General features: G+C 45.2%; 1 protein-coding gene across 1 annotated transcript in view; it reads right to left on the reverse strand.

Annotated features, from left to right (window-relative positions):
• Positions 1-25,374, reverse strand: part of LOC140847134 (zinc finger protein 541-like) — a 38,458-nt gene that overhangs the window by 9,602 nt on the left and 3,482 nt on the right. Inside the window, 12 exon segments of the mRNA XM_073226370.1 lie at positions 864-967; positions 1,344-1,486; positions 2,078-2,141; positions 7,546-7,599; positions 7,602-7,851; positions 8,765-8,944; positions 9,174-9,339; positions 9,608-9,666; positions 11,329-11,814; positions 11,816-11,963; positions 13,886-14,129; positions 16,538-16,941. Coding sequence (XP_073082471.1) covers positions 864-967; positions 1,344-1,486; positions 2,078-2,141; positions 7,546-7,599; positions 7,602-7,851; positions 8,765-8,944; positions 9,174-9,339; positions 9,608-9,666; positions 11,329-11,814; positions 11,816-11,963; positions 13,886-14,129; positions 16,538-16,844 — 2,205 coding nt within the window. The 5' untranslated portion in view covers positions 16,845-16,941.

Genomic DNA, 25,374 nt, shown 5'->3' on the forward strand with positions numbered 1-25,374 from the left:
CGCCCCAGTTTTTTTCATAGCACTAACCACTAACAACTTTTAAAAACAGATTTTCCTTTTGACTGTCCTAAAATTAAAATGCAAGTCCAACGGAGAAGGATTTTGTCTCGCTCACCAGTGTAAACCCGATCGGGACTGGCCATGGAACCTGCAGGGCCCAGTGCAAAATGAAAATGCAGGCCCCTTTTTCAAAATTAGTTCATTTCAAAAATGGTGGAAGCAGAGCATTAGACTGAGGGGGGCCCCAAAGCCAGCCCTGCCCCAGGGCCACAACACTCATGAGGGCCAACACACATGTGCTGGTTACTCTGCTGAGCACCTACTATGTGCCAGCCACTGCCTTGCAACTTGAGGAAAAGTACAGTTGCCAACAGTGACTCCTGGGGCCCTAACTCGGGTGACATGACCTCCCTTCCCACTACTCAGAGTGGGACTTTTTATTTTCTAACCTTCAGGATTGTGAAGCATGTCCTTGGAGGAAGCAGATATTTTTGTTGCATCAGGGGTTTCCGTACATGGGTTTTTAATCAAAAAGATAAAGCTCCATCGATAAACCAGATCAGTGCAGGACCTGTGTCAGTCTACTGGGCTCCACTCCCCCTGCCCCTGCGATCTCGGAGGAACCTGGTGCTCTGCTGCTGCCCCAGGTAAATAACTGACTAACTGGGCCCTATCTGCACACTTGCCCTACAACTGACAAGGACATCAACCCCACAGCCACTGGGGAGAAGGATGGGTGGCCTTTTTCAGTTTTCATGAGCCGCAAAGCCCGCAGATGGCACGTTACATGCACCAGATCCCAAGCCTCAGCACAGCAGGGGCATCCCAGGGACCCGCCAAGCCCGCCCCTGCCTCCAGCTCACCAGGACTTCGCCCTGGGCCTCGTGCAGGCAGTGCAGAGCGAGCTCCAGGTTGGTGCCCCCTCCTGGCATCGTGCTGGAGCAGGCCAAGTTGCAGAGCTCAGTCACTGTTCCCAGCAAACGTCCCCAGCAGAGTGTGAGGGAGGGGAGCCACAGGGAGTCAGTGAATGCCGGGGCGGAGACGTCCCCAAAAGCACACAGAGGGGCTCCTTGTCCCTGTCTCCCTCACAGCTCCCTGAAAAGAAGGCAAAGGGAAGGACAAGGAGGAAGGGCAGAAGCGCTGCTCCTGGCACCTGCTCAGGATGGCCTGGCCGGTTACCGCAGAGGAGAATGGGGGGCGGGAGGAGAAGCCCTGGTCCCGCAGCCGGGTGCCGCACCCAGGGATACTGCTTCCTGGTCCAGGTGAGGCCTGGGAGGAGGAACTCTTTGGAGATGAGGGAAGGAGAGGGACCCTTGGGAATTTGGCCCCCATGTCGCAGCCACCTCTATCCTGTGTTTCTGGATTGGTCATCATGTCATCCGATGGCTTCCAGACCAGAGAAGCTCCATGTTCACCAGTCTCGGCTGGAGGGCGCTCCTGGAGCTCCGGGATCTCGGCCTGAAACTCGCTTCCTATCCTGATGCATCTGAAATGAGGCCACACATGAGACATACACATGTGACTAAGATGGGAAATAAGACGGAGATGTGTGACGTGCCCTGCTCTCAGGCCACAACCCTGCTCTGTGGAAACCTCTGTCATCTCCCGGATGCATCTGGGGAGTATTCGCCACCCTGGACAGACATGGACAAGTGTTCTAGATACCGTCCAGCTACACTCCCTTCCTCCAATTTTCTTTATCACCAGGCTTCTGGCCTCAGGTGCCCCTCTAGGGGTCCAGGACAGGGGAGGTGTTTGCTGATGCCTGGCATGCTTCTACATCCATGGCCACATCCATCTAGTCACATTCCATGGATACTCAAGTCTCACGTGTGCCATCACCAATTCTACCTAGAACCCCAGGGTCCTGGGCATTTGTCCCCGTTGGCCCAACTATGGGATGCCCAGGAAGAAGGAATATTGTAGGAACTTTCCACATATACCCAGAGAAATCTACCACTTCTCTCCCGGAGAGTAGTAACCCCCCTGGGAGGAAGGAGCTCTGGGGGAACACAAGGAGGGTAAAAATATCCCCACTTTGGAAGGACCCCGAGGTTCTAAGTCTGTTCCAACTCACGGTTCAGTGCTGAGCTCCGTGTCATCCTCGATCGCACAGATGCCAGAAGAGTCATCCACTAGATCTAGAAAACACGCAACAGAAAGCTTCAGGAACACTGACTGGAAGTGATGCAGGGGCCCCTTCTGCCTGCCTTTGTAGAGCAGCTGAAAGCAGGGTTTCCAAGACTGCAAGGTCAGGAGCTCCCTCAGAACACTGACAATAGAACTACTGTATGATCCAGGAACCCCACTTGTGGGTATTGACCCAGAAGGACTGAAATCAGGCTCTCAGAGAGACACCTGCACTCCCATGGTCACTGCAACAAGATTCACAATAGCTAAGATGTGGAAAAAACCAAGATGACCATCAACATATGAATGGGTAAAGAATATGTGGTTTATACATACAATGGAATCCTATTTATCCTTAAAAAGAAATTTTGCAATATGCAACAACATAGATGAAGCCCTTGAGAACATTAAATGAAATAAGCCAGTCACAGAAAGAGAAATACTGCATGAATGCACTTCACACATGTAGTATCTAAAATAGTTAAATCCATATAACCAAAGGGTGGAATGGTGGTGGCCAGGGTTAGGGTCGTGGGAAATGGGGAGTTACTAACCAAGGAATGTAAAGTCTCAGTTAAGCAAGATGAATAAAGTCTAGAGATCTGCAGTATGGCACTGCCAACAATACTATACGGAACACTTAAAACATTTGTTAAGAGTGTAGGTCTTATGTTACCTCTTCTTGTAACAATAAAATTTTTTAAAAAGATCATGTGGAAGAGGACAAGGACTTCTGAAAGGACAGTAAAAAAACGCAGTAAAACAACAAATTATCTGGTAAAAATTATTTTAAAAGCAGTTAAATTCTCTGGAAGTTATCCTAAAGGCATACAGCATTTTAAGAAATATTCATTCAGGACAACTGAGTAAATGTCGGTAAGAATAGCGAGTTTGTGGCATCTGAGCCGTGACTTGTTCCCTTACCCACCAGCCCCATGCTCTGTGCATCAGAAGCTCTACTTGGAGGGCTCTACTCCAGGGAGGTGCAGCCAGGGACACAGGGGCTCCCTCTCCCCCCAGCTCTCATGCCTAAAGAGCTAAAGGAAGGCACAGTGAAAAATCCTCATCAAAGAGAGAATACTATTAAGAGGTAGAAATTGTTTTAAAAAAAAAGAGAACCAAATGGAAATCTTGGAGTTAAGAAAGGACAATAACCAAAATGTAGATTTGAGCTGGCAGAAGTAACCAGCAGTCAACTTAAAGATAGATCCATGGAGGTGATGGATTTTGAAAAACAGAGAGAAAAATGAATGAAGGAAAATGAAAAGCCACAGAGAAATGTGGGGCATCAATAAGTGCAGCAACACATGTAATGGGAATACAAGGAGAAGTGGAGAAAGGAACAGAAAAATATTTAATTTAGACATTTTGGCAGAAAATGTCCAAAATGTAATGCAAAAACAATACATACATCCAAGAAACTCTATAAACTCCAAGTAGGATAAACACAAAGAGCTCTAGATCTGGGTACATCATAGGCAAAATACTGAAAGCCAAAGAGAAAGACCTTCAAAGCAAAAAGAGAAAAATAACGTGATCTACATGCACACTATAGTAAGATTAACAGCTGACTTGTCATCAGACATGATAGCAGTTGGAAGGCAGTGGGACAACAAGATCTCATTGCTGGAAGTAAAAACTCAACCAAGAATCTTATATCCAGCAAATTACCTTTCAAAAATGAAGGTGAAAATAGACATCCTGAGGTCAATAAAAACCGAGGAAACTTATTGCTAGCAGACCTGTCTTATAAAGAACCGTAAAGGGAGAGAATTATTCAGCCATGAAAAGAAATGAAGTTCTGATATACACAACATGGGTGAAACCCTAAGTTTTCATGCTAACTGAAAGAAGACACAAAGAAGCACACATTGTATGATTCCCACTTATATGAAATGTCCAGAAGAGCCGAGCCTACAGGACAGAAGGTAGATTAGTGGTTACCTATGGCTGGGGACAGGGTCAGGAGGGGAGGGACAAGAGTGACTGTTGAGTACAGGGCTTCTTTGGGACATGATGAAAATATCTGGAAATTGATGGTAGCAATGGTTGCACAGCTCTGAGAATATATCAACCACCACTGTATTGTATACTTTAAAGGGATGAATTGTATGACATGTGAATTACACCTCCACAATGAAAATAAATACTACAGGAAGTTCCTCAGACTGAAAGAAAAAAAAGACGTCAGATAGTAACCTGAATCCAAACAAACACAAAACACTGGTAAATCTACTTATGTAGGTAATTATAAAAGGCAGTATAATTGCATATTTTTTTTCTTAATTTACTTAAAAAGTAAGTGCATGAAACACTAGTGTTATAGGCCTGTAATTTATAAACATATATATGACAACAACAGCACAACAGAGGGGAGATGCACTGGAGTAGAGGAATAACACTCCATACAGTAACTCAAATCCACAGGAATAAATAAATGAAGAGATGAAAAACGGCAACTAAAAATGTTACATAACAAATTGTATAAATAATGCTTGCTTTCTTTTATTCTCTCAGTTTTTGTTACATAATACAAAATAGTATAATGTAAGAACTAAACAATGTATTGCTGGATTTTTATATATATATATATATATATATATACACACACATACAGAAAATGAAATATATATATAAAGTACTTATATAAATAATAAGAGAAAAAGGGTTAGGAGAAATAGAGCTATATTGGAGTAATGTTTCTGTATTTCACTGTAAGTTATTATACATCTGAACAGATTCTGATGACATTAAGATGTAGTTTTAAGTCCTAGAGCAACCACTAAGAAATGACTAAGAAAAAAATGAAAAACTAAAGGAATTAAAATGTTACAATAGAAAACACTTAATACAAAAGAAAGCCAGAATAGAGGAACAGAAGGAGAAAAAGGCAAGGTGCATACAATCAGAAGCATAATGGCAAATGTAAACCTCCCTATAACAATGTAACATTAAATGACACTGGATTAAATAAACCAATCAAAATGCAGAGTTTGTCAGATTGGATAAAAAATGTATGATCCCACTAATATTATCTATAGGAGACATGGTTTATTTTAAAAAACACAAGCAGGTTGAAAATACAAGGACAGAAAAAATATACCAAGTAAACAACCATAAAAGAGGCAGAATGGTACTAATGTTAGGCTAATTAGGCTTTAAAAAAAAACTAGAGATAATGATAAAATTATTGCAGTGATGATAAAGAACATTGTAGTCACTTCATGAAAAAAACAATCACACCATCAGAAAGATATGACAATTATAAGCATATATGGACGTAAAAACAGAGTCGAAAAATACATGAAGCAGAAACTGACACAATTAAGTATGAAATAAACAATTCAAAACAATAGCTGGAGATTTCAGTACTTGCCGTAATGGATAGGACAACCACACAGAATATTACAAGACATAGAAACATTTTTGGTGCATTCCACCCAACATCAGTAGAATATATTCTTAAGCGCACATGGGATATTCTTCAGGACAGAAGATATTCTAGCTCATAAAACATGTCTCAATAAATTTAAAAGGACCAACTTAATACAAAGCACGTTCTCTGACTACAATAGAATTATATTGTGCAGCAACACATGTATTGTCCTGAGTGGACAATTTGGAAAATTCACAAATATGTGGAAATAAAACAACACACTCCTCAATAATCAGTGTATTTAAGAAGAAATCAAAAGAGAAATTAGGAAATACTTTGAGATAAATGGAAAGAAGAATATAACATACTAAAACTTATGGAATGTGGCTAAAGCAATGCTCTGAGGAAACTTATAGTTGTAACTGTCTGTATTAAAAAAGAAGAAAAATCTAAAATCTAAAACTATGGTCAGTTGATTTTCCACTAAGCTACCACACCAGCTCAATGGGGGGAAGAATAATCTCTTTAACAAATGGTGCTGGAACAACTGATATCCACAAGCAAAGGAATGAATTTAGACTTCAACCTCACATAATATATAAAAGTTAACTTAAAATCGGTCAAAGACCTAAATGTAAGAGTTAAAATATAAAACTCTTTGAAGAGAAAGGAGTAAAAGTAGCATAATTGCATATTTCTTCTCTTTTCTTAACTGACTTAAGAAAAGCAATTGTGATTTTTAGTCAGGCAAAACTGCAGATACAACACCAAAAGCACAAGTGACAAAAAATAAAAACTCTTGTACCGCAAATACCATAAATAAAATGAAAAGACAGGACATGAAACAGGAGAGAATTCCCAAATCATATATCTAATAAGGGGCTTGCGTCCACAATATATAAGGAGCTCTTACAACTCAGTAATACGAAGATAATAAGTCAATTAAAAAAGGGGCAAAGGATCTGAATAGATATTTCTTCGGAGAAAATACACAAATGGACAATAAGCACATTGAAAGATATCAACATCATTAGCCATTGGAGAAATGCACATCAAAACCACAATGAGATATCTTATGCCCACTAGGAGAGTTATAATTGAAAAAGGTAAGAATCACTGACAAGGGTGTGGAAAACTGGAACTTGCATGCAATGTGCATGGAAATTTATTCCCATGGCTCAGCCATTTTGGAAAACAGTCTGGCATTAAACCATTAAACATAGTTACCCTGTGACCCAGCAATTCTACTTCTAGGCATAAACTCAAGAGAAATGAAAGCCTTTGTCCAACAAAAACTTGTATGTGAATGTTCATAACCGTATTACTCATGATAATTAAAAGATGGAAACAGCCCAAATACTCACCAGGTATAAATGGATAAAATTTTGTGTATCCACATGATGGGATATTATTCAGCCATAAAAAGGATTGAAACACTGTATATGCTGTAACATGGATGAACTTTGAAAACATTATGCTAAATGAACAATTAAACACCAAATGTCACGTACTGTATGATTCCAATTATATGCAATGTCCAGAGTAGGTGCATCCATGATGATTAGAGATGATCAGTGGTTGCCCAGGGCTGGGGAGATGGGGGCTGTGGGGAGGGGTGACTGCTAATGGATACAGTGCTGCTTCTAGGGTGATGAAATTGCTCTAAAATTACATGGTGTGATAGATGCACAAGTCTATGAATTTACTAAAAAACTGTATATTTTAAATGGGTGATTCATATGGTATGTGAATTATGTACCAATAAAGCTGCTAACAAAATTATTCAAGAGGACGGGCAGAAGGGTGGTCAGGCTACATGGCCTCCATATTTTCCTTCTGCCTGTAAAATTCTCAGCACCTAGAAGGCTGCTGGTTCCACATCGTCCTGGGATACCTCTGAGCAGCCATGGGACCCCCAGGCCAGACACAGCTGCAGACCAGAGAGAACCCCTGGATCAAATGCTACATGTCGAGTTGCATCTGCCCATAGCAGGCCTGCCGTGTGATGGTCAGAGATGACAGGCCTGAGCCTCACTCACCAAGCTTGCTGCCGATGACTTTGTCAGAATCATCCTGAGTGGACATGGAACAGTGTTTAAATACAGCCCAGACCCCTCCCGGATGGGGCTCAGCACCAGGGGTGGCATATCGGGAGAGCACTGGAACGATCCCTGCAGGGAGTCGTCCACCGGGAGCACCGGAGACCACAGGCAGCGCTGGTGGCCTCCTTCGGGGCCCGGCTCCCCAAAGGCAGAAGGAGCGGGAGGCAGGAGCGATGCCTTGGGCCGCAGGCACTTTCTCCGCTTTCTGGGCTGGCTACTCTCCTCCCCGTCTCTGTCTTGTCCCTGGAGAAGAGAATTCAAAGCCACAGGGGGTGACTTTAGGCCACGTGTGCACAGTTCAGTCTTCAAGGGGGCGCGCGGATAGGCAAGGGCACTGCCCATGGAGCCAGAGGGAAACATAACACCCAACACCCCTGTCGGAGCCGGCCTCAGCAAGGGAGCCGAGCGGGGCCACCACGCCCGAGCCAGACCCCAGACTCTCGGCATGGACGTGTGATGCGGGAAGCTTCCTCATGTGCCCACGCCCCCAGGGAGAGGCCCTGATACAAAGGGTTTCGGAGATGTATGAGGCCAGCGTCAACTTGTTAAAATGACCGGCACTTAGAGATGGGGCCGGAGATGCAGTGCAACAGCACCACAAGATGAAAAATGACCGCAGCTCCATGAGATGGACAAGGGCATCTATGCACCCTGTCGCCTGGCCTGGAGGGGGCTTCACCAGGTGGGACCCTCCAGTCCAGGCTGCAATGGCTGATCCCTTGAACTTTTATCTCTTACCCACCTCCACACAATCTCCCCTCTTTCTACCAGTCTTACTGCTCCTCATCCTCCAGGTCTCAGCTCTGATCCCCTCCAGGAAGTCCTCCTTGACCTCCTCAGGCAGGGTCTCTGGGGTCCCCTCAGTCCCTCTGCTCCCCCTCCCAGCCCCGCCCAGTCTGAGTCCTCACTGTCTGGCATGGGTCCATCTACTCACCTGGACTGGCAGCCCCAGGACGCCAGGCTGGGGCCGTCCCTGTCACCATGGTGTCCTCAGCACTGCCCCCACAGGGCCGGCATGGAAGGTGGATGAATGAACGCGCAAGACAAGCTGTTCTGGAGAGATTTTTTGTGGCGCTTGGTTTGGGCTCTGCCCATGGCTTCCCCTGGCAGGTTGTGCAGGAAGCAGTGGGAAGGAAGTGGACCCACCAGTACCCACCTTGGCTGTGCTCCCCAGGGGCTGGCTCACTGGGCCCACAGGCTCCGATGCAGGCGTCCCCAGAGGAGCTGTGCTCATGCCGTCGAGGGTTTCCAGGCTTCTGGGGGGCTCTGTGCCTCCACCTCCGGCCTCAGCGCCTGTCTCAGAGGCTTGAAAAACTCCATGCTGGACACCCAAAAACTGACAGAGAAGAGATGGCAGCCTATGAGGAACCATAGGCAGGCAGCAGAGGGGACGCTCCAGGCTCAAGCGCTGGCCTGCCCTCCAGAGCAGCGCACCCTGACCCCTGGTCCCTGCCCAGGCTTCCCTGGGAGGACACCTCCATGCTGAGACAATGACACCCAGTGACTTACTCCCTGCCCCAAAGCCTGTGAGCGCCCTGAGAGCACAGAACCTACTGCACGCGCACCTTCACCTGTTGGTCCTGCTTCCTTCGAGGTGACAGCCACTGGTCGCTGCGAAAACACATATGGCTGGTCAGCCCTTCCTCTGTATAAAACATCTGGCTGCAATTCTTGCAGACATACGTGCACCTTGGCTCTGCCCAGTCTGCAGGGCCTCCATTTTGCTGGTTACTGTGGAGAGACACGGCAGGGGGGATGAACTGGGGAAGGGGACTCCACCTGTTTTTTTCTTTTTTTGCTTTTAAGTCTGATCCACTGACAACTCTCGATGAATCCCCAGAAATGGAGATAATACCCCCTTCCTTCATGGCCTGGCGGGCACCTCTTCAGGGCTGAAGCATCCAGAGCTCACTCGCCCAAGGCCAGCACATAAAAGCCCCCAGAGGACTCCCGAGGGGTTGAGCCCCCAGGCCCGGCAGGGAGGGGCTTCTGAACTTACCATCCGCCTGCCGTGCTCTCCTCCTTCACTGGATCAGGGAGCCGGAAGGTATTTCCATCCTGAAGATGAAAATACATCTGAGCTGACATATCAAAATGAGGCATATGCAAGGACTAAAACTACAAAGTGCCGAGAAGAGAACACAGGTGTGACTCCATTACCTTGGATTAGGCCATGCTTTCTTGGATGACACAGAAAGAGAACAAACTGGACTTACCAAAACGTAAAACTTCCCTGCATCAAGGTACACCATCAAGAAAGTAAGAACCCACAGAATGGGAGAAAATCATTACATGTTATACATCTCATAAGGGCCTTGTATGTATAATACATAAAGAACTCTTACAGCTCAACAAAACTCAAATAACCCAGTTCAAAAATGGGCAAATGATATGAACAGACACCAAACCGAAGAAGACATGAATGGCCGATAAGCACATGAAAAGATGCTCAGCACCACCAGCCGTTAGAGCCTCGTGAGTCAGACCATGATGAGGTAGCACCTCACATCCACTAGAATGGCCATGGTAAAAAAAAAAAATTGGACAATAGCAAGTGCTGATGAGGCTGTGGAGAAATCGGAGCCCTCGTCCCCTGAGGATGGGGATGTGAAAGGGCACAACTGCTTTGGAAAAGCCTGGCAGCTTCTCAGATGGTTAAGTACAGAGCTACCCCATGAACTAATTGTCCCACCCCTAGGTCATTCCCAAGAGAAATGAAAATGTATGTCTCCACAAAAACTTGTACAAATGCTCACAGAGGCACTATTCACGATGGCCAAGTGGAAACAACCCAAATGGCGATCAACTGATGAATAAATATAAATAAACAAAATGTGATGTATCCACACAATGGAGTATTACTCAGCTATAAAAAGGAGCAAAGCCTGGCATATGCTACAACATGAATGAACTTTGAAAACATTATGCTGAGTGGAAGAAGGCAGACATGAAAGGCCACAGTGCATGATTTCTACTATATGAAGTGTCCAGAGCAGGCAAATCCATAGAGACAGAGGTAGATTCATGGTGCCAGGGGCTGGGAGGTTATGGGGAGACCTGGGGGGACAACTAAGAGTGTCGGGTTAATTTCTGGGGTGATGAAAATGTTCTGAAAAAAGTGGTAATGGTGCACAACCTTCTTGAGTATACTAAAAGTCACCAGATGATGTGATTTAAAATGGTTAGATGGCACATGAATATTAAAGCTGTTTAAAAAAAAAAAAAGGATGCAGCTTTCAGGTGCTAGACCTCAGCATATCACAAAGAGAAGCGGCTGACAGCATGGCGCCCAGGTCCTCGTGGCCACCACCTGGGCAGGAACCAGGCTAATGCTGCACAAGCGCTGACACATGTGGGCACCCCTGCCCCACAGCCAGAGATGGCATCTCATGCAGGAATACTGAGGGGGAAGGAACTCTCCCTTTATATCGTCTGGAGAATTTGAGGGGCAAACCCAGAGGAAGAATGGGCAGAAGGAGGGCAAGCAGAAAAAACTCAGCGAGGAAAGGTGACACAGGGCGTCCCAGCGACTTGCAAAGCCTTCATCCTGGCTTTTCTGTGGGGGAGGTTGGGGGGGGGCCACGATCTCCCTGAACCTTCACTTCCCCTCTGTAAAACTGGGTCTGAGGACGCACAGGCACTAAGTAAAATGCCTGGACGACTCAAATTCGGAAACAAGTGATGAGTGAGACTCTCATCTCACAGCATAAAGTCAGGTACCTGGATCCTGTTGGATATCGTCAGCTTGGACTTTGAGTCCTGTGGGGGGTCCACCGAAGGCCCGGCCTCCTGCCAGCTCTCCAGGGTGGGCGGCAGCTGGGGTGGCCGCTCCAACTCAGCTGGGTCTGGACCAACATCCTCTGCTTCCCTGGAGTGAATGGCGGTGAACCCAGCGGCGGGCTCCTTCCACAGGGGATGACACTCTTTGGGAACATCAGTGCCCAGGGTCCCTGGGGCCGCTGGGGTGCAGGGGTAGGGACAGGCTGTGTTTTTCCCTTCCCTGTCATCTGAGGGCCCGGCCAGGACCGGGCCGGGAGAAAAGATCTCCTGGTGGACCGTGCTGCTCACAGTAGAGCGCAGGGGCTCTCGGTTGGGCAAAAGGGGGCCCGGGGTCCTGGCTTCTGGAGGCACCAGGGACCGCAGGCCATCCGCAGCAGGCTGGCCGGCCACCTCGTGGGCAGGAGCGGAGTCCCCACAGGCTTCTTCCTTGTGGGGGGGGCTCCTTCAGGATGCACAAGCCGTGCTGGACCTGGTAGTGCCGGTGCAGGGAGCAGTCATCACAGTAGCTCTTGCTGCAGCTCTGCTCCATGCATGCAAAGGGCTTGGTCTGCTGGTGGGTGAGCATGTGCCTAGTCCTGGAGTCACACACGAGAAGGGAGTCAGAGGTCACTGGGGCTCAGCCTCCCACTGCAGGGTCCCGAGGCTGACTCCCCCCACAGTGCTCCCAAGGGGCAGTGGAGGTCAGAACCACAGTTCAGAACCTGCACTCAGCCCCCGGCTACAGTCAAAGCATCTGGAAGAGGTGCCCCTCTCCCTCACTGTTAAGCAAACCCCTTATCTGAGAGAAAAATCAACAGAAGCCAGGCCAGAGTTCCCCAGAATGGGTTCCCCAGGAACACCAGCCCTCCACAGTAGCTCCCTGAGAACTTGGGCTCAGCTGGCAAGTCTGTTCTGACAAAACACCATTTGCTTCTTGGAGGTTCACGGGAGCAAATTTAAAAGCCACATAGCAGGTAGATAGTTAGAGGGTCATCTATTTAACTTGCCATGTCTCTGAAACATAGTTGCCCACAGAACTGTTTTTTGAAATAGCCCCTCTTTGTGCCCTCAAGAACTAAAGTTTTGCAGAATACATTTGAGGAAAAGCTCATTTCGGGAGGATCCAAGGATCCTGCCTTTATGAAAGGAGTCCTTCCCCTACCATAGAATTCCTATAAGGAGACAGCTGCCTGAAAACCCCCATAGGAAAAAAATACAATTTACAGATGCCCAACCAGAACTTTCTAGGAAACAGCCAAATGTGCCTCCTATAATATAAATGAATACAAATATGCACAATGACTATGTCATACTCATATCTACATTAATAACATAAACAGATAAGTAAATCACCCTCCGCATTCCCAATAGCCCTACTCCAGACAGTCCAAATAATGGGGCACATGGGGCATGTCTGATAAATGACAGAGCCCTTCCCCAAAGGTCAGCCCGGCCTCCATCGGAGGAGAGTGGGAGAGACCCAATCTCCAGCTCCACTGTTAACCGGTCTGTGACATGAGCAAATCACGGCCTTTCCCTGGGGGTGGGAGGGGGCTTGGTGAGAGGATGAGTAGGAAGGGGGGTCAGTCAAAGCCCCGTGGGAAGGCCAGGACCATATAAAATGCAATGGACTCTAGCTCCATCCATGTTGTTACAAATGGTAGGGATAAGCGGGTGGCGGGGGAAGAAAAGGGCATTATGATTAGCATGTATAATGTAGGGGGGGCTTGGGGAGGGCTGTACAACACAGAGAAGACAAGTAGTGATTCTACAGCATCTTACTACGCTGATGGACAGTGACTGTAATGGGGTTTGTGGGGGGACTTGGTGAAGGGGGGAGCCTAGTAAACAATGTTCTTCATGTAATTGTAGATTAATGATACCAACAACAACAACAAAAAGCAATGGACTGCTGTCTCCCACTTGCCAGTCTCTTGGTTTGGGAAAGTCTGTCTGTCCTTCCTCATAGCAGGAAAAGCTTATCATTTACCAGACATTAGGAACAAAAGGAATTCTGCTCCAGACTCTTTTAATGGGCTTTCTTCTTAAAATCAAGAGTTAAAAAAAAAATAAGGAGTTAAAAAAGACAAGAGTTAATGCTACACTGCCATGTTCTAGACACAGGGATTTTGGAATCCCTCATGCCCTGTGGAGTCCCGGTACATGTTCCTCAAATAAACACGGGCTGGTTCTCCTCAGGCTCCTACCACTGTCTCCAAATATTTCTCTATAAAGTTAACGCGATTCCCTGCATGACAAAATTGCCTTGAGACGTCCCATCTGCAAATCAAGGCAATGATTTTCTCATTGGTGTGACTTTGGGAGCTCACAAGGGTGACCTGTTCAGGCAGTGGCAGACCTGTCCCCAGACACGGAGTCCTCATCTAAGCACGGGTCACAGGGACCCAACACCGACACGGTGTGTCGGGCTCATCTGGGAGGTGATGAGAATGACCTAGGAACATGCCCCCCGACCCCAGGCCCCTGCACAGACGTTGGTGACCACACTCCTACATACAGGTGGTCCTTGCGCTTAAAGGCCTTGCTGCAGATTCCGCAAACGTGTTTCCGTTCCTGGCTGTGCGTGAGGTAGTGCTTGCTCCGGGAGCTGGTGCTGCTGAACACCTTCCCGCAGACGCTGCAGTCCAGAAGCAGCTTCTGAGGCGAAGTGTGATGCTGCTCTTCTTTCCCTGCGCTCCCGGAGGTGGCCCTGTCTCCTTTGTCAGCCTCTCCAGGCACCTGAAGCACGGCCAGCCTCAGGTCTAAACAAACAGGAGAAAGCCACGTTAGAGACACCTGGGGACATGGAAGAGCTCGGCTAAAGCGCTCCCCGACTCTCAGAACCGCAGTAGACGCGGGAAGAGAGGCCCGGGAACCCTTTCTCCATCTCCAGCACCTTAATTCACAGAGAGAACAAGGCCTAGACTGGGCAGTGGGGAGAGTAAGGACCCTGGCCCGGCCACGCTGCAGGACGGCGCCCAGTCAGAGGCCACACTCAGGACAGTTGTGGCCTGGAAGGCTTCTAAAGACTAGGGTGCTGTGGCGGCAGGGGCTTTATGACACCATTTATCTGGGACTCCGCAGAGGTGGGATCCAAGAATCCAACAGGCCAGCTTGTGGGGAGCGGAGGGGCTCAGCTTCAGGAGCCAGAGTGCTCAGCGTCTGAGCCTGAGACCCAGCGGAGAGACCCAGCAGCACGGAGCCCGGGCTGGGCCTCCAGGCCCGGCCTCTCGTCCCGACCTGCCTCTGGCCGCTGCCTCCTGTGACTTCACCTGCCTGATCTACATTCTCCTCCTGTGGGAAATCACTGTCCCCAGCGGTCAAATGACTCCAACAGTGTAAATGAGGAAAAACAGGACTCCTTCCGGGGCAAGTCCCCAGCCTTGCTGAGTTACTTTTAAAATGCTCATTAAAGCAATTTAATTAAACTAGAAAACAAAATGTTGCTTCAAAAGATTAGCAAGGACCCTGACAAAGAGGCAAACGAGTCACCGGCCCAGCAAGCCGCCTGCCCTTCCCCGGAGGCCGGGTTCCAGGCGCTCTCCAGCTGTGTGCGTCCCTGACGGACAAACCCACTGCTAGGAATACGCTCAAAGAACCGATCCAAGAGAAAACACGTGTAAGAAGTTGCTCACAGAAACACCGTAACAGTCTAACCAGCAAGAATATGGCCACCCAACACCACGGAGTAATCGTTACAACGATAACTGAATATTCTACCTTTATATATGAAAGCAAATATACTAAGGTTTAAAATTTTCAAATAGAAATGTCCACTTAATTTCTGCAAAACCATGTCTTTCTGAGTGATTTCATCCATGTTTTAAAAAAATCTTTGTGTGGGAGCCAGGGTGGGGATTTTTCTTGTTACCCTTCTTCATTTTCTTAAATAAATATGCATTACTTTTCTAATTTAAAGACTAATATAAGTATATGCATTTATGAATTTAAGTTATGTAAGTATAAAGAGTTAAAACTTAATCTTCAGTGGATTTTTTTTTAATAAGGTAAAAAAATGCAATTTCAAATGAATTTGGAAATGTTGAACTAGGTTAATGATTTGTAACAGTTTTTGGTGGGGTGCATGGACCCCTACGAAAATCTAGTGAAAGCTGCAGTTTCTCTGGCCAGCAAAATGCACACATGTGCACACATTTTCACACTGGCATTTTCATGTTAATTTCTGTGGACGGGGTTGAGAACCCCAATTACGGTACCCACAGGCCTGTCCAGTGCCCAGGGCGGCACCATGGATGTCCCGATTCTAGGAATTTATATTTAGCCACTGTTGCAACACGGGAGCACTGCACCTTGCGTGGAGTGGGGGCCTCGGATGTTTTTCATTTTAGCAAGTCTTCAGGGGGCTTCGTGAGCTGCTTATCCAACCAGCAGTAATATCTGGTTTGCAGGGCCACTCCAGATGTGGCTTTCCCCGCACGTGCTGTGACTCTCACTCCATCAACCCACCTAAGCATCTTACCTAAGGATATCGTGATAAAACAAAAACTGAGTTTATCTTGTGTGGGAAGCGTGAAGGCAAAGCAAAAGGCAACAAGCAAGGACTCTAATTACTGTCTTAGTTCTCTCTTTGCTGAAGAGAAGACTTAGAACTAAATCAATGGGCTGCCGGCATTAACTCAAACAATATTGATAAAAATCTGCGCACTGTCCAGTGCTTTATAATCTACAAGGGGCTTTGACATTCACTTCTTCTTTTGCTTCTGACCGCTGTCACTCTGGGGAAAGCAGAGTGCGTATTGTCATCCCCCACTTTGCAGACGAAGACACTGATCCTTAGGAAGAAGAGACAACCAAGGAGCCAATGGACAGGATCCTAGCTCATTCTGCAAACAGGAGAAGAGCCTCTGAGATGTGGCATGGGCAGGAAAGTCTCTCACCACCTCAAAGGTCTGCCCACTCCACACCCAAGATTAGGATATGTCCAAACATCCACATTTCTCAGCATTATTTCCTAGGATCAGTATTCAGTTTCCTTGACTAGTGAATTGGGAACAATGCCCAAGCAGAAAACCAAAAGGCGACTGTCCTTCCCCATTCACCCACAGATAAGGAAAGTTTCCTTAACCAATCTACACAGAATCAACATGTAGCTAGCCCAGGAAATTCCACACAGCCCACCAGGCCCTGGGACCCAGGTGGACAGCCTCACCCTGTAAAGAAGCCTGAGATTCCGGGTCTGCATACTTCTCCAGCAGCTTCACGGAGTCACGGTCCTCCCCAGAGTACAGGGAGAAAGCATCTACGTTGTCCTCCAGCACCTTGCTGGGCACATTGGGTGCTGGGAGGCTGGGGTCCATGTCCAAACCACTCAGGCCAGCACAGAACAGGTCTCGGGAGCTGGGACCCAGATCCTGGTTGAGGGCATTGCTGCAGTTGAGTCCTTGACTCTCAGAAAATGAAGGGACGGGTATCTCGGATGGATGGGCGCCCTCCTCCCCTGCACTGTTCTGGTCCATGGCTCTCTGCTGCCAAATCTTGGCCAAGAGCTACTCTCCAGACGAGCGAGGCTTGCAAGGAATCGGGGAGGAGAGATCCCTCGGTGGTTTCTAAGTCCTGAAAACAAACAAGGAGGAATCAAAATCATGAGATGGCCATGGAGCATACAGAGCATGGACTTGGACTTCAAACAGACCTGTATCTGGGTCTGTCCTCTGCCATTTAACAGCCATGTCAACACAGGGAATTCACTTAAGCTCCACAAGCCTATTTCCTCTTCTGTAAGTTGGGCCTAAGAGCACCTCCATCATAAGGTGGTTGTTGGGAATAAATTAAAAGATTTCCAGCAACTTCATGGACTGAACCGACCTTCTTCTCCAGCAATGAACATATACAAATATGACAAAAGATAATTTTTAATACATAGCCAAGCTCAAGAAACAGGTAAAACCCCAAGTTGCCAGGAAAAATGTGAAAACTCAAAGACGACTTGGAGGTACAAGCTCAGGTCTGCCTTAGGGGAAAATCAGACTCAGATACAGGACTGGGAGCTGTCGCCCAATACGGCAGCTGCAAGGCATATGTGGCTCTGAAGTGCTTGAACTGTGGGAGGCCCAAGCTGAGACACACTGTGAGTATAAAATACACAGTCAATTTAGGAGATTTAATGCAAATCAAAAGAAAGAATGTATCTGTAATGTTTTACATTATTACATGTTGTAGTGGTATTTTAGATATAGTGGGTTAAATGTTATTAAAATTAATTTTGTCTGCCTCTACTTATCAATGTGGCTCCTAGAAAATTCTAAATTATATATGCCTTATATTAAACTTCTATTACAGAGCATTGCCTTAGAGGCTGGCACCTGGGGTCAAAGTAGACATAAGGGAAAAGGAACAGGACCTTGAGCTCACAGGAAATGGAGACCTGGGACCCCAGAAGAGCTGTGACATCCACAGGACAACTAAAGAAATGAAAGAAAATCTCTGCACACAAGCTTAGAGAAGCACTCCAAGAACTAAAAGAAAAAAAACAAACAAATAGAAAACAGGACAATGAGAGATGAGAAAACCCAGCACAAGAAAAGAAAAAGTCAGTATGAGACAAGAACAAATATCTTTTAAAAGAAGCAATTGGAATTCCTAGAATGAAACCTAGAATGAAAGGCATTTAAATAAAAATTCACTGGCAGGTTGAAGAGCAGATTAAACAGTGCTAAAGAGGAATAATTAATCAGCAGAGCAATCTGAGGAACTCCCCCCCAAATTCAGCACAGAGAGATAAAGACATGGAAAATATGACTGAGAAATTGAGGAAATATGAGAAGCAGATGCAGAAGTCCCAGGCCTGTGTCTAATAGGGAAATGAGGAAAGAGGAGACACTACAGGAGGACAGGATACTAAGGAGATCACGGAGGAGCTCCCGGGACTGCAGAAGCACATGATGCCAGGCTGAAAGGTCTGATTCTTGAAGACATGGGGTTAATAACAACCAATCATTCCAAGGCCAGAGCAGAATAAATGAAAATGAATTCACTCCCTGACATGCAGCAGAACTGCCGAACACTAAAGACAAAGAGGACACCCTAAAAACTACCAAAAAGCAGCAGCAGATGATCTACAAAGGGAAGATGACTAGCCTGGTGACAAACTTCTCGACAGAAATAACGCTGGAAGGTGTGGAATAATACCAGCAGCAAAGGGAAGGAGAGAGCCAGCCCAGACTCAACACACAGCAACATCTGTATTTGAGGAGCAATATAGACTTTTTTCTGTCAAGGCTTAAGAGTTCACAGGTTTCTGAATCATTTGGGAAAAAGAAAGTGATAATGATTGATTTTATATTTTAAATATAAACTCTAAAGGAATCTAAGTGTAAGTAGCAAAAGGAAAGGAATAAACTATGTAGCATCTAAACTAGTAAGATTTATCTCAAGAAAAGAGAGAAAAAAAAGACTCAAACTTCTAAAATCAGAAATTAAAGAGGGGACATCACTAATGACCCTACAAAAACAAAAAGGATTATAAAGGAATACTACAAACAATTACATGCCAACAAATTAGGTAACTTGGATACAAATGGACAAATTCCTAGAAAGATACAAATCATCCAAACTGACTCACGGGGACACAGACTACCTGATAGACCTGTAACAAGTAAAAAGATTGAATTCGTAATTTAAAAACTTCCTACCTGTGCCCCCACTGAGAAAAACTTTATCAGAACTTTGGAAAAAAATCAGAGGTTTATAGTAATCAAGTGAACTCCTATCAAGCAAATGGTGACTGAAACCTGGTAGGAGAAGCCTGTGACACTGTAACCTCCCCGTGCCCCACCCCACTCCCCAGCTCCACGGCAGTTTGCAGACAGCACCCAGTTCCTCCTGGGGTAGGAGGGAGCAGAGACAATCTTGTTCTCAAAGAACTGATGTCTCTCTTGACCTGCATGGCTCTTGAAAAGCTAACACAAAGGTCTTGCTTTGACTTTGCCTAACCTGGAACTCAGGACAGCGAGTAGAGTAGCCATGGGGATGGCATTTGTTGAAAACATTAAAGCAACTAGGGCAAGTAGTTCTAAAATTCATATGGAACCACAAAAGACCCCAAATAGCCAAAGCAATCCTGAGAAGGAAGAATAAAGTCAGGGGGATTATGCTCCCCAACTTCAAGCTCTACTACAAGCCACAGTAATGAAGAGAATTTGGTACTGGCACAAGAACAGACCCACAGAACAGTGGAACAGACTAGAGAGCCCAGATATAAACTCAAGCATATATGGACAATTAATATATGATAAAGGAGCCATGGATATACAATGGAGAAATGACAGCCTCTTCAACAATTGGTGTTGGCAAAACTGGACAGCTACATGCAAGAGAATGAAACTTATTGTCTAACCCCATACACAAAAGGAAACTCAAAATGGATCAAAGACCTGAATGTAAGTCATGAAACCATAGAACTCTTAGAAGAAAACACAAGCAAAAATCTCTTGAATATAAACATGAGCAACTTTTTCCTGAATGCATCTCCTTGGGCAAGGGAAACAAAATAAAAAACGAATGCATGGAACTACATCATGCTAAAAAGTTTCTGTACAGCAAAGGACACCATCAGCAGAACAAAAAGGCACCCTACAGTATGGGAGAATTTATCTGTAAATAACATATCTGACAAGGGGTTAACATCCAAAATATATAAAGAACTCACACACCTCAACACCCAAAAAGCAAATAATAACCGCATTAAAAAATGGGCAGAGGATACGAACAAACACTTCTCCAAAGAAGAAATTCAGATGGCCAACAGACACATGAAAAGATGTTCCACATTGCTAATTATCAGGGAAATGCAAAGTAAAACCACAATGACATATAACCTCACACTAGTTAGGATGGCCAACATAGAAAAGACTAGGAACAACAAATGCTGGCGAGGATGCGGAGAAAGGGGAACCCTCCTGCACTGCTGGTGGGAACGTAAACTAGCTCAACCATCGTGGAAGCAATATGGAGGTTCCTCAAAAAACTAAAAATGGAAACACCATTTGACCTGGGAATCCCACTCCTTGGAATTTACCCAAGAATATAATTTCTCAGACTCAAAAAGACATATGCACCCATGTTTATCACAGCACTTTTTACAATAGCCAAGATATGGAAGCAACCTAAGTGTCCATCAGTAGATGAATGGATAAAGAAGATGTGGTACACATACACCATGGAATACTATTCAGCCATAAGAAAGCAACAAATCCTACCATTTGCAACAACATGGATGGAGCTGGAGGACATTATGCTCAGTGAAATAAGCCAGGTGGAGAAAGACAAGTGCCAAATGATTTCCCTCATTTGTGGAGTATGACAACGAAGCAAAACTGAAGGAACAAAATAGCAGCAGACTCACAGACTCCAAGAAGGGACTAGATGTTACCAGAGGGGAGGGGTGGGGAGGGCAGGTGGGGAGGGAGGGAGAAGGGGATTGAGGGGTATTATGTTTAGTACACATGGTGTGGGGATCACGGGGAAACAGTGCAGCACAGAGAAGGCAAACAGTGACTCTGCGGCATCTTATTACACTGATGGACAGTGACTGCAATGGGGTCTGGGGGGGACTTGATAATATGGGTGAAAGTAGTAACCACACTGTTTTTCCATGTGAAACCCTCATAAGAGCATATATCAATAATACCTTAATAAAAAAATTTTTTTTATATAATGGAAAGACGCTTTACTGACAGCATGGGACAAAGAACACGCCAAAGAAATAGTCTAGAAAAGTCCCTAAACACAGTTACAACCACGAGGAAGAGCAGCAGGCAGCCCTGGGGTGGAGGGAAAATCCAACTCCCAGAGTCCCCGCGTTAGAATGTTCAGCATGTCCAGTTTCTCAGCAAAAGGTTACGACGCATGCAAACAAAGATGGTCCAATCACAGGGTCATCCATTTCATACAAATGGAATCAAACAAGATGTGGCCTTTTATCTCTGGCTTCCTTTACCAGTAAGCATGGCATTTTTCTGAGTTAATGCACATTTCGCGGCATGTACCATTACTTCATCATTTTTATGACCAGGAAACATTGCATTGTCTGTATAGGCCACATTTTCTGCCTCTATTAATCTACTGATCAGCATCTGGATTGTTTCCATTTTGGCTTTTATGAATACTTCTATCCACACCTAAACACTTAATAAACATGCACTGACTCACTGATAACAAATCTGGTGGACGCTAGGATACCAGGAGTTGGGCCTGGACTCCAGGCCATATCAGCGTGTACTGTTTAAAAACTTTTTGTGTTGAGATGTAACGGAACTGCTGTGCCCTCAACACCTGCGTTTCACATTGTGCATCTCCCTGTGTGTCTGCGTGTGTAGCCCACCGAGGGAGCTCAAATTCAAAGGTGAATACAGGTCCACAGACCTGGACCACAGCTCTGGGACCTGACTGAGTTCCAGAATTCACAACATGGGGGATTTAGAAAGGTGCATAATGCATACACCGTGTTTTAAATAATCCCCAGGGGGTCCAGGACAGCACCTGGTGACCAAATCATTCATTCTGCATCAACACCTAGGATGACTCGGAGGAAAACGGAATAAATAGACTGCAAAGAGCGACATGTGAATTCAGGTTTGGCCACCAAAGGAGACTGGAGACACCCTGGCATTCTCAGAACTTCCTAGGTTTCTAGACTGCAGAGAAAAGGGTATGTGTGAACTGTATTAGTTTCTATTCAGAGGCAAAATGATTTCCCTGCCAATTCTCAAGTTTCTTTTACAGGGCTGCTGGAAGCTGTTTTCAGTCCTCCGAGGAGCAAAGAACCCAGCTTTATTCATCTCCCAGTAATAAAACAAGCTGATAAAATATAAAGTAGTATTTTGTAAAATAAGATATTAAACATTTTCTCCTTCTTATGGATTACACCAAGTGCTTTACATACATTCATTCACTCCTCACTACCCAGAGGCTGGTTCTATTATTACTTCCATTTTACAGGGAAGGAAAGGGACTCTAAGAGGACAAGTAATCTGTCTAAAGTCATGTACTTAAGTAGTTGAGCCAGATCTTAAATCCAGATAATTTGACTTTAGAGCTGTGTGCTTATCCACCACACAATACTGATTCCTTATCGAATAAATGGCAGACCACACTGTGTACCCTTTAAACTAGAAAACACAAGAGGTGCTGGGTGGAGGCAGGGCGGGAGACAGACTGTCTCTGGAATCCCCCAAGGCTTGAATCACCTGCTTTCCAGCATACTCCCAAAGTCCATAGAACACATCGGTCTGGTTACAACCTCAGGCAAGCAAGCCCAAAGTCCAAAGGCCGTGCTTTTCCACAAAGTAAAGTAAGCCCCCCTAAGCCGATATTGAATTTACTTGGGTTCTGTCATCACACAAATTCAATTCATCAAGTGTCAGCACCTTCCATGTCCCTGTGGGGCAGGGTCTGTGGTGCCCTGGATCCTTGTAGACATCCCCAAGGGTCCAGATACTCTTTCCAAGAATTTTATGTGTTTTCATTTTAAGAATTAACTAAAAGAAAAAAAATCAGTGTATCTAGATGACTGGATTAACACTCTATAACCAAGTGCTACCATTTGATTTCGATGCCTAGGGTGTGTTTACAATGGCACTAAGGCCAACAAGGACTATTTTTACTGCCACAGGCTAATGAGAAGCTAGAGATGGATTTAGCTCATTGTAATGCCTTTGGCTCGATTAAAAGCCAACAGGCATCCTGGTACAAATGGAGGTTTTACTGTAGTTCAAACTGAGAAAGGAGGGAAGAAATGAGACATCATAGGGTCTGCTAAATGCAAAAGGGCTCAGTGTGGCAGTCAGCAAAGTAGTTGTTTCAAGGAAGCAGCTAAATTACAGCAAAATAGCATGTTTGTATTTTGAATTACATTGGCTCAGTTGCTTGGCTTGTGTTTAACTGCATGCTGACTTTATAGCAGAGAGAACTGTATAACACAAGAACTGTAAGCTCTAGGAATATAAGCCTTGTTTCATCAACATTTTTGCCTTAATTGTTTAAAAAACAATTTAAGTCAACACTGGGGAGCCAATGCAATTTCAATTTTTTTCTTTTACAACAGGGTCATCATTCCATGATGGTGGGGGTAGAAGAGAAAGAAGTCTGTGAAATGCTACCTTTTGGTGGGGGGTAACCTGCCATAAGGTTCTAGACTGCAGCAGGAAGTCCACACTAGATAAATAATGTTTACTGTGGCATTGTTTGGAGGGAGGGGAAAATCTGAATGTTTACCTGGTCTACAAAGATGTTTTATTTAGCCTGCAGTAAATTTAAATATTTTCTACTAGTTATCAAATTGAAAAATCTGTCAGAGTTCTTTTGGATAGTGTATTACTGTCAAGAAGAACTTTCTCTGCTTATAGAAATGTTCTAAATCAGCACTAATGACAGCCACGAGCCACAGAGCCAAGGAACACCTAGAAATGCAGCTGGTACACTGAGGGACTATTAATTTTATTTTAATTCAGTTTAAATTTACATAGATACAAGTGGCTAATGCCTATCACATTGGACACAGCAGATTAAGAGATTTTACATTAAGTAAGGCTTCCAACTTAAATTTAAAATTCTGGAAGAAAAAATCTGAGGATCTGTCAACCCTCAGTCCACATTCCTGCAAAGTAACAAGTGGCTGGAGCTAAAAAGCTGTACCTGCTTTAGACAGAGCATGCCCCCATCAGTTTGCCACAGTCTTCACCACTCCCTGTTCTCTCACACCCACCCACCCTCTCATTTATATGCCCTGCCAGGCCTCTAGAAGCATCTGACTTCAAAACCCTGATTTGTGTGGTTTCCTTTGAACAATATCTCTTTAGTCAGTTTTGCCAAATGAACCCTTCAAAATCAGGCCTAAATGCCCCCTCGACCTAAAGAATACTGTTAACATAACACAGTCCGAGGTTATTTCTTCTTCCTCTGAACTCCAATAAACACTTGTCTCATAATCCATTTAACACTTAACACTTATCCCAAATGGACTCAGAATTTATCTTTCAGGTTCTTCAATTTTTCTCCAGACTCTTAAGTTCTAGGTGGCTGTGACTCTGCTTTATGTGTGTATTTTTCTCATAAAATCTTGGCTGGCACAGAAATCTGATCAAAGATGGCTCTCAGCAGCCATTTCACTGAAGAGTGAGAAGATTCCAATGTCCCACCTCTCTTCCTCTCTAAAAAGCCCCAACCTGTTGGACCATCAGCCTTTTTTAACCCAAGCGTCACCCTATTTTTTCCCTCCGCATTGCTGTTGCAGGGAGGAAGTGATCATGTTTGAGTAACAACAGGCTGTGGGGAGCTGCATGAAATGACAGACCTGCAGCTTTTAACGTATGAAAGTTTTTCCAGATTTCCTCACTCCTGACATTGTTAAAAAACATAGGCCTGTCCACTCCTAGGCATTTCCCCTAAGAATGCAGGAGCCCAGTTTGAAAAAGACACATGCACCCATATGTTTATGGCAGCACTATTTACAATAGCCAAGAAATGGAAGCAAGCTAAGTGTCCATCAGTAGATGAATGGATAAAGAAGATGTGGTACACATACACAATGGAATATTATTCAGCCATAAGAAGAAAACAAATTCTAACATTTGCAACAACATGGATGGAGCTAGAGAGTATTACGCTGAGTGAAATAAGCCAGGCGGAGAAAGACAAGTATCAAATGATTTCACTCATCTGTGGAGTGTAAGAACAAAGCAAACACTGAAGGAACAAGACAGCAGCAGACTCACAGAACCCAAGAATGGACTAACAGGTACCAAAGGGAAATGGACTGGGGAGGATGGGTGGGTAGGGAGGGATAAGAGGGAAAAGGGCATTATGATTAGCACACATAATGTAGCGGGTGGGGACACGGGAAAGGCAGTATATAGAGAAGACAAGTAATGACTCTAGCATCTTACTATGCTGATGGACAGTGACTGTAATGGGGTATGTGGGGGGAACCTGATAATTGGGGGAGTCTAGTAACCATAATATTGTTCAAGTAATTGTACATTAATGATA

Source organism: Manis javanica, chromosome 17, assembly GCF_040802235.1.
Source record: "Manis javanica isolate MJ-LG chromosome 17, MJ_LKY, whole genome shotgun sequence".
Taxonomy (NCBI): domain Eukaryota; kingdom Metazoa; phylum Chordata; class Mammalia; order Pholidota; family Manidae; genus Manis; species Manis javanica.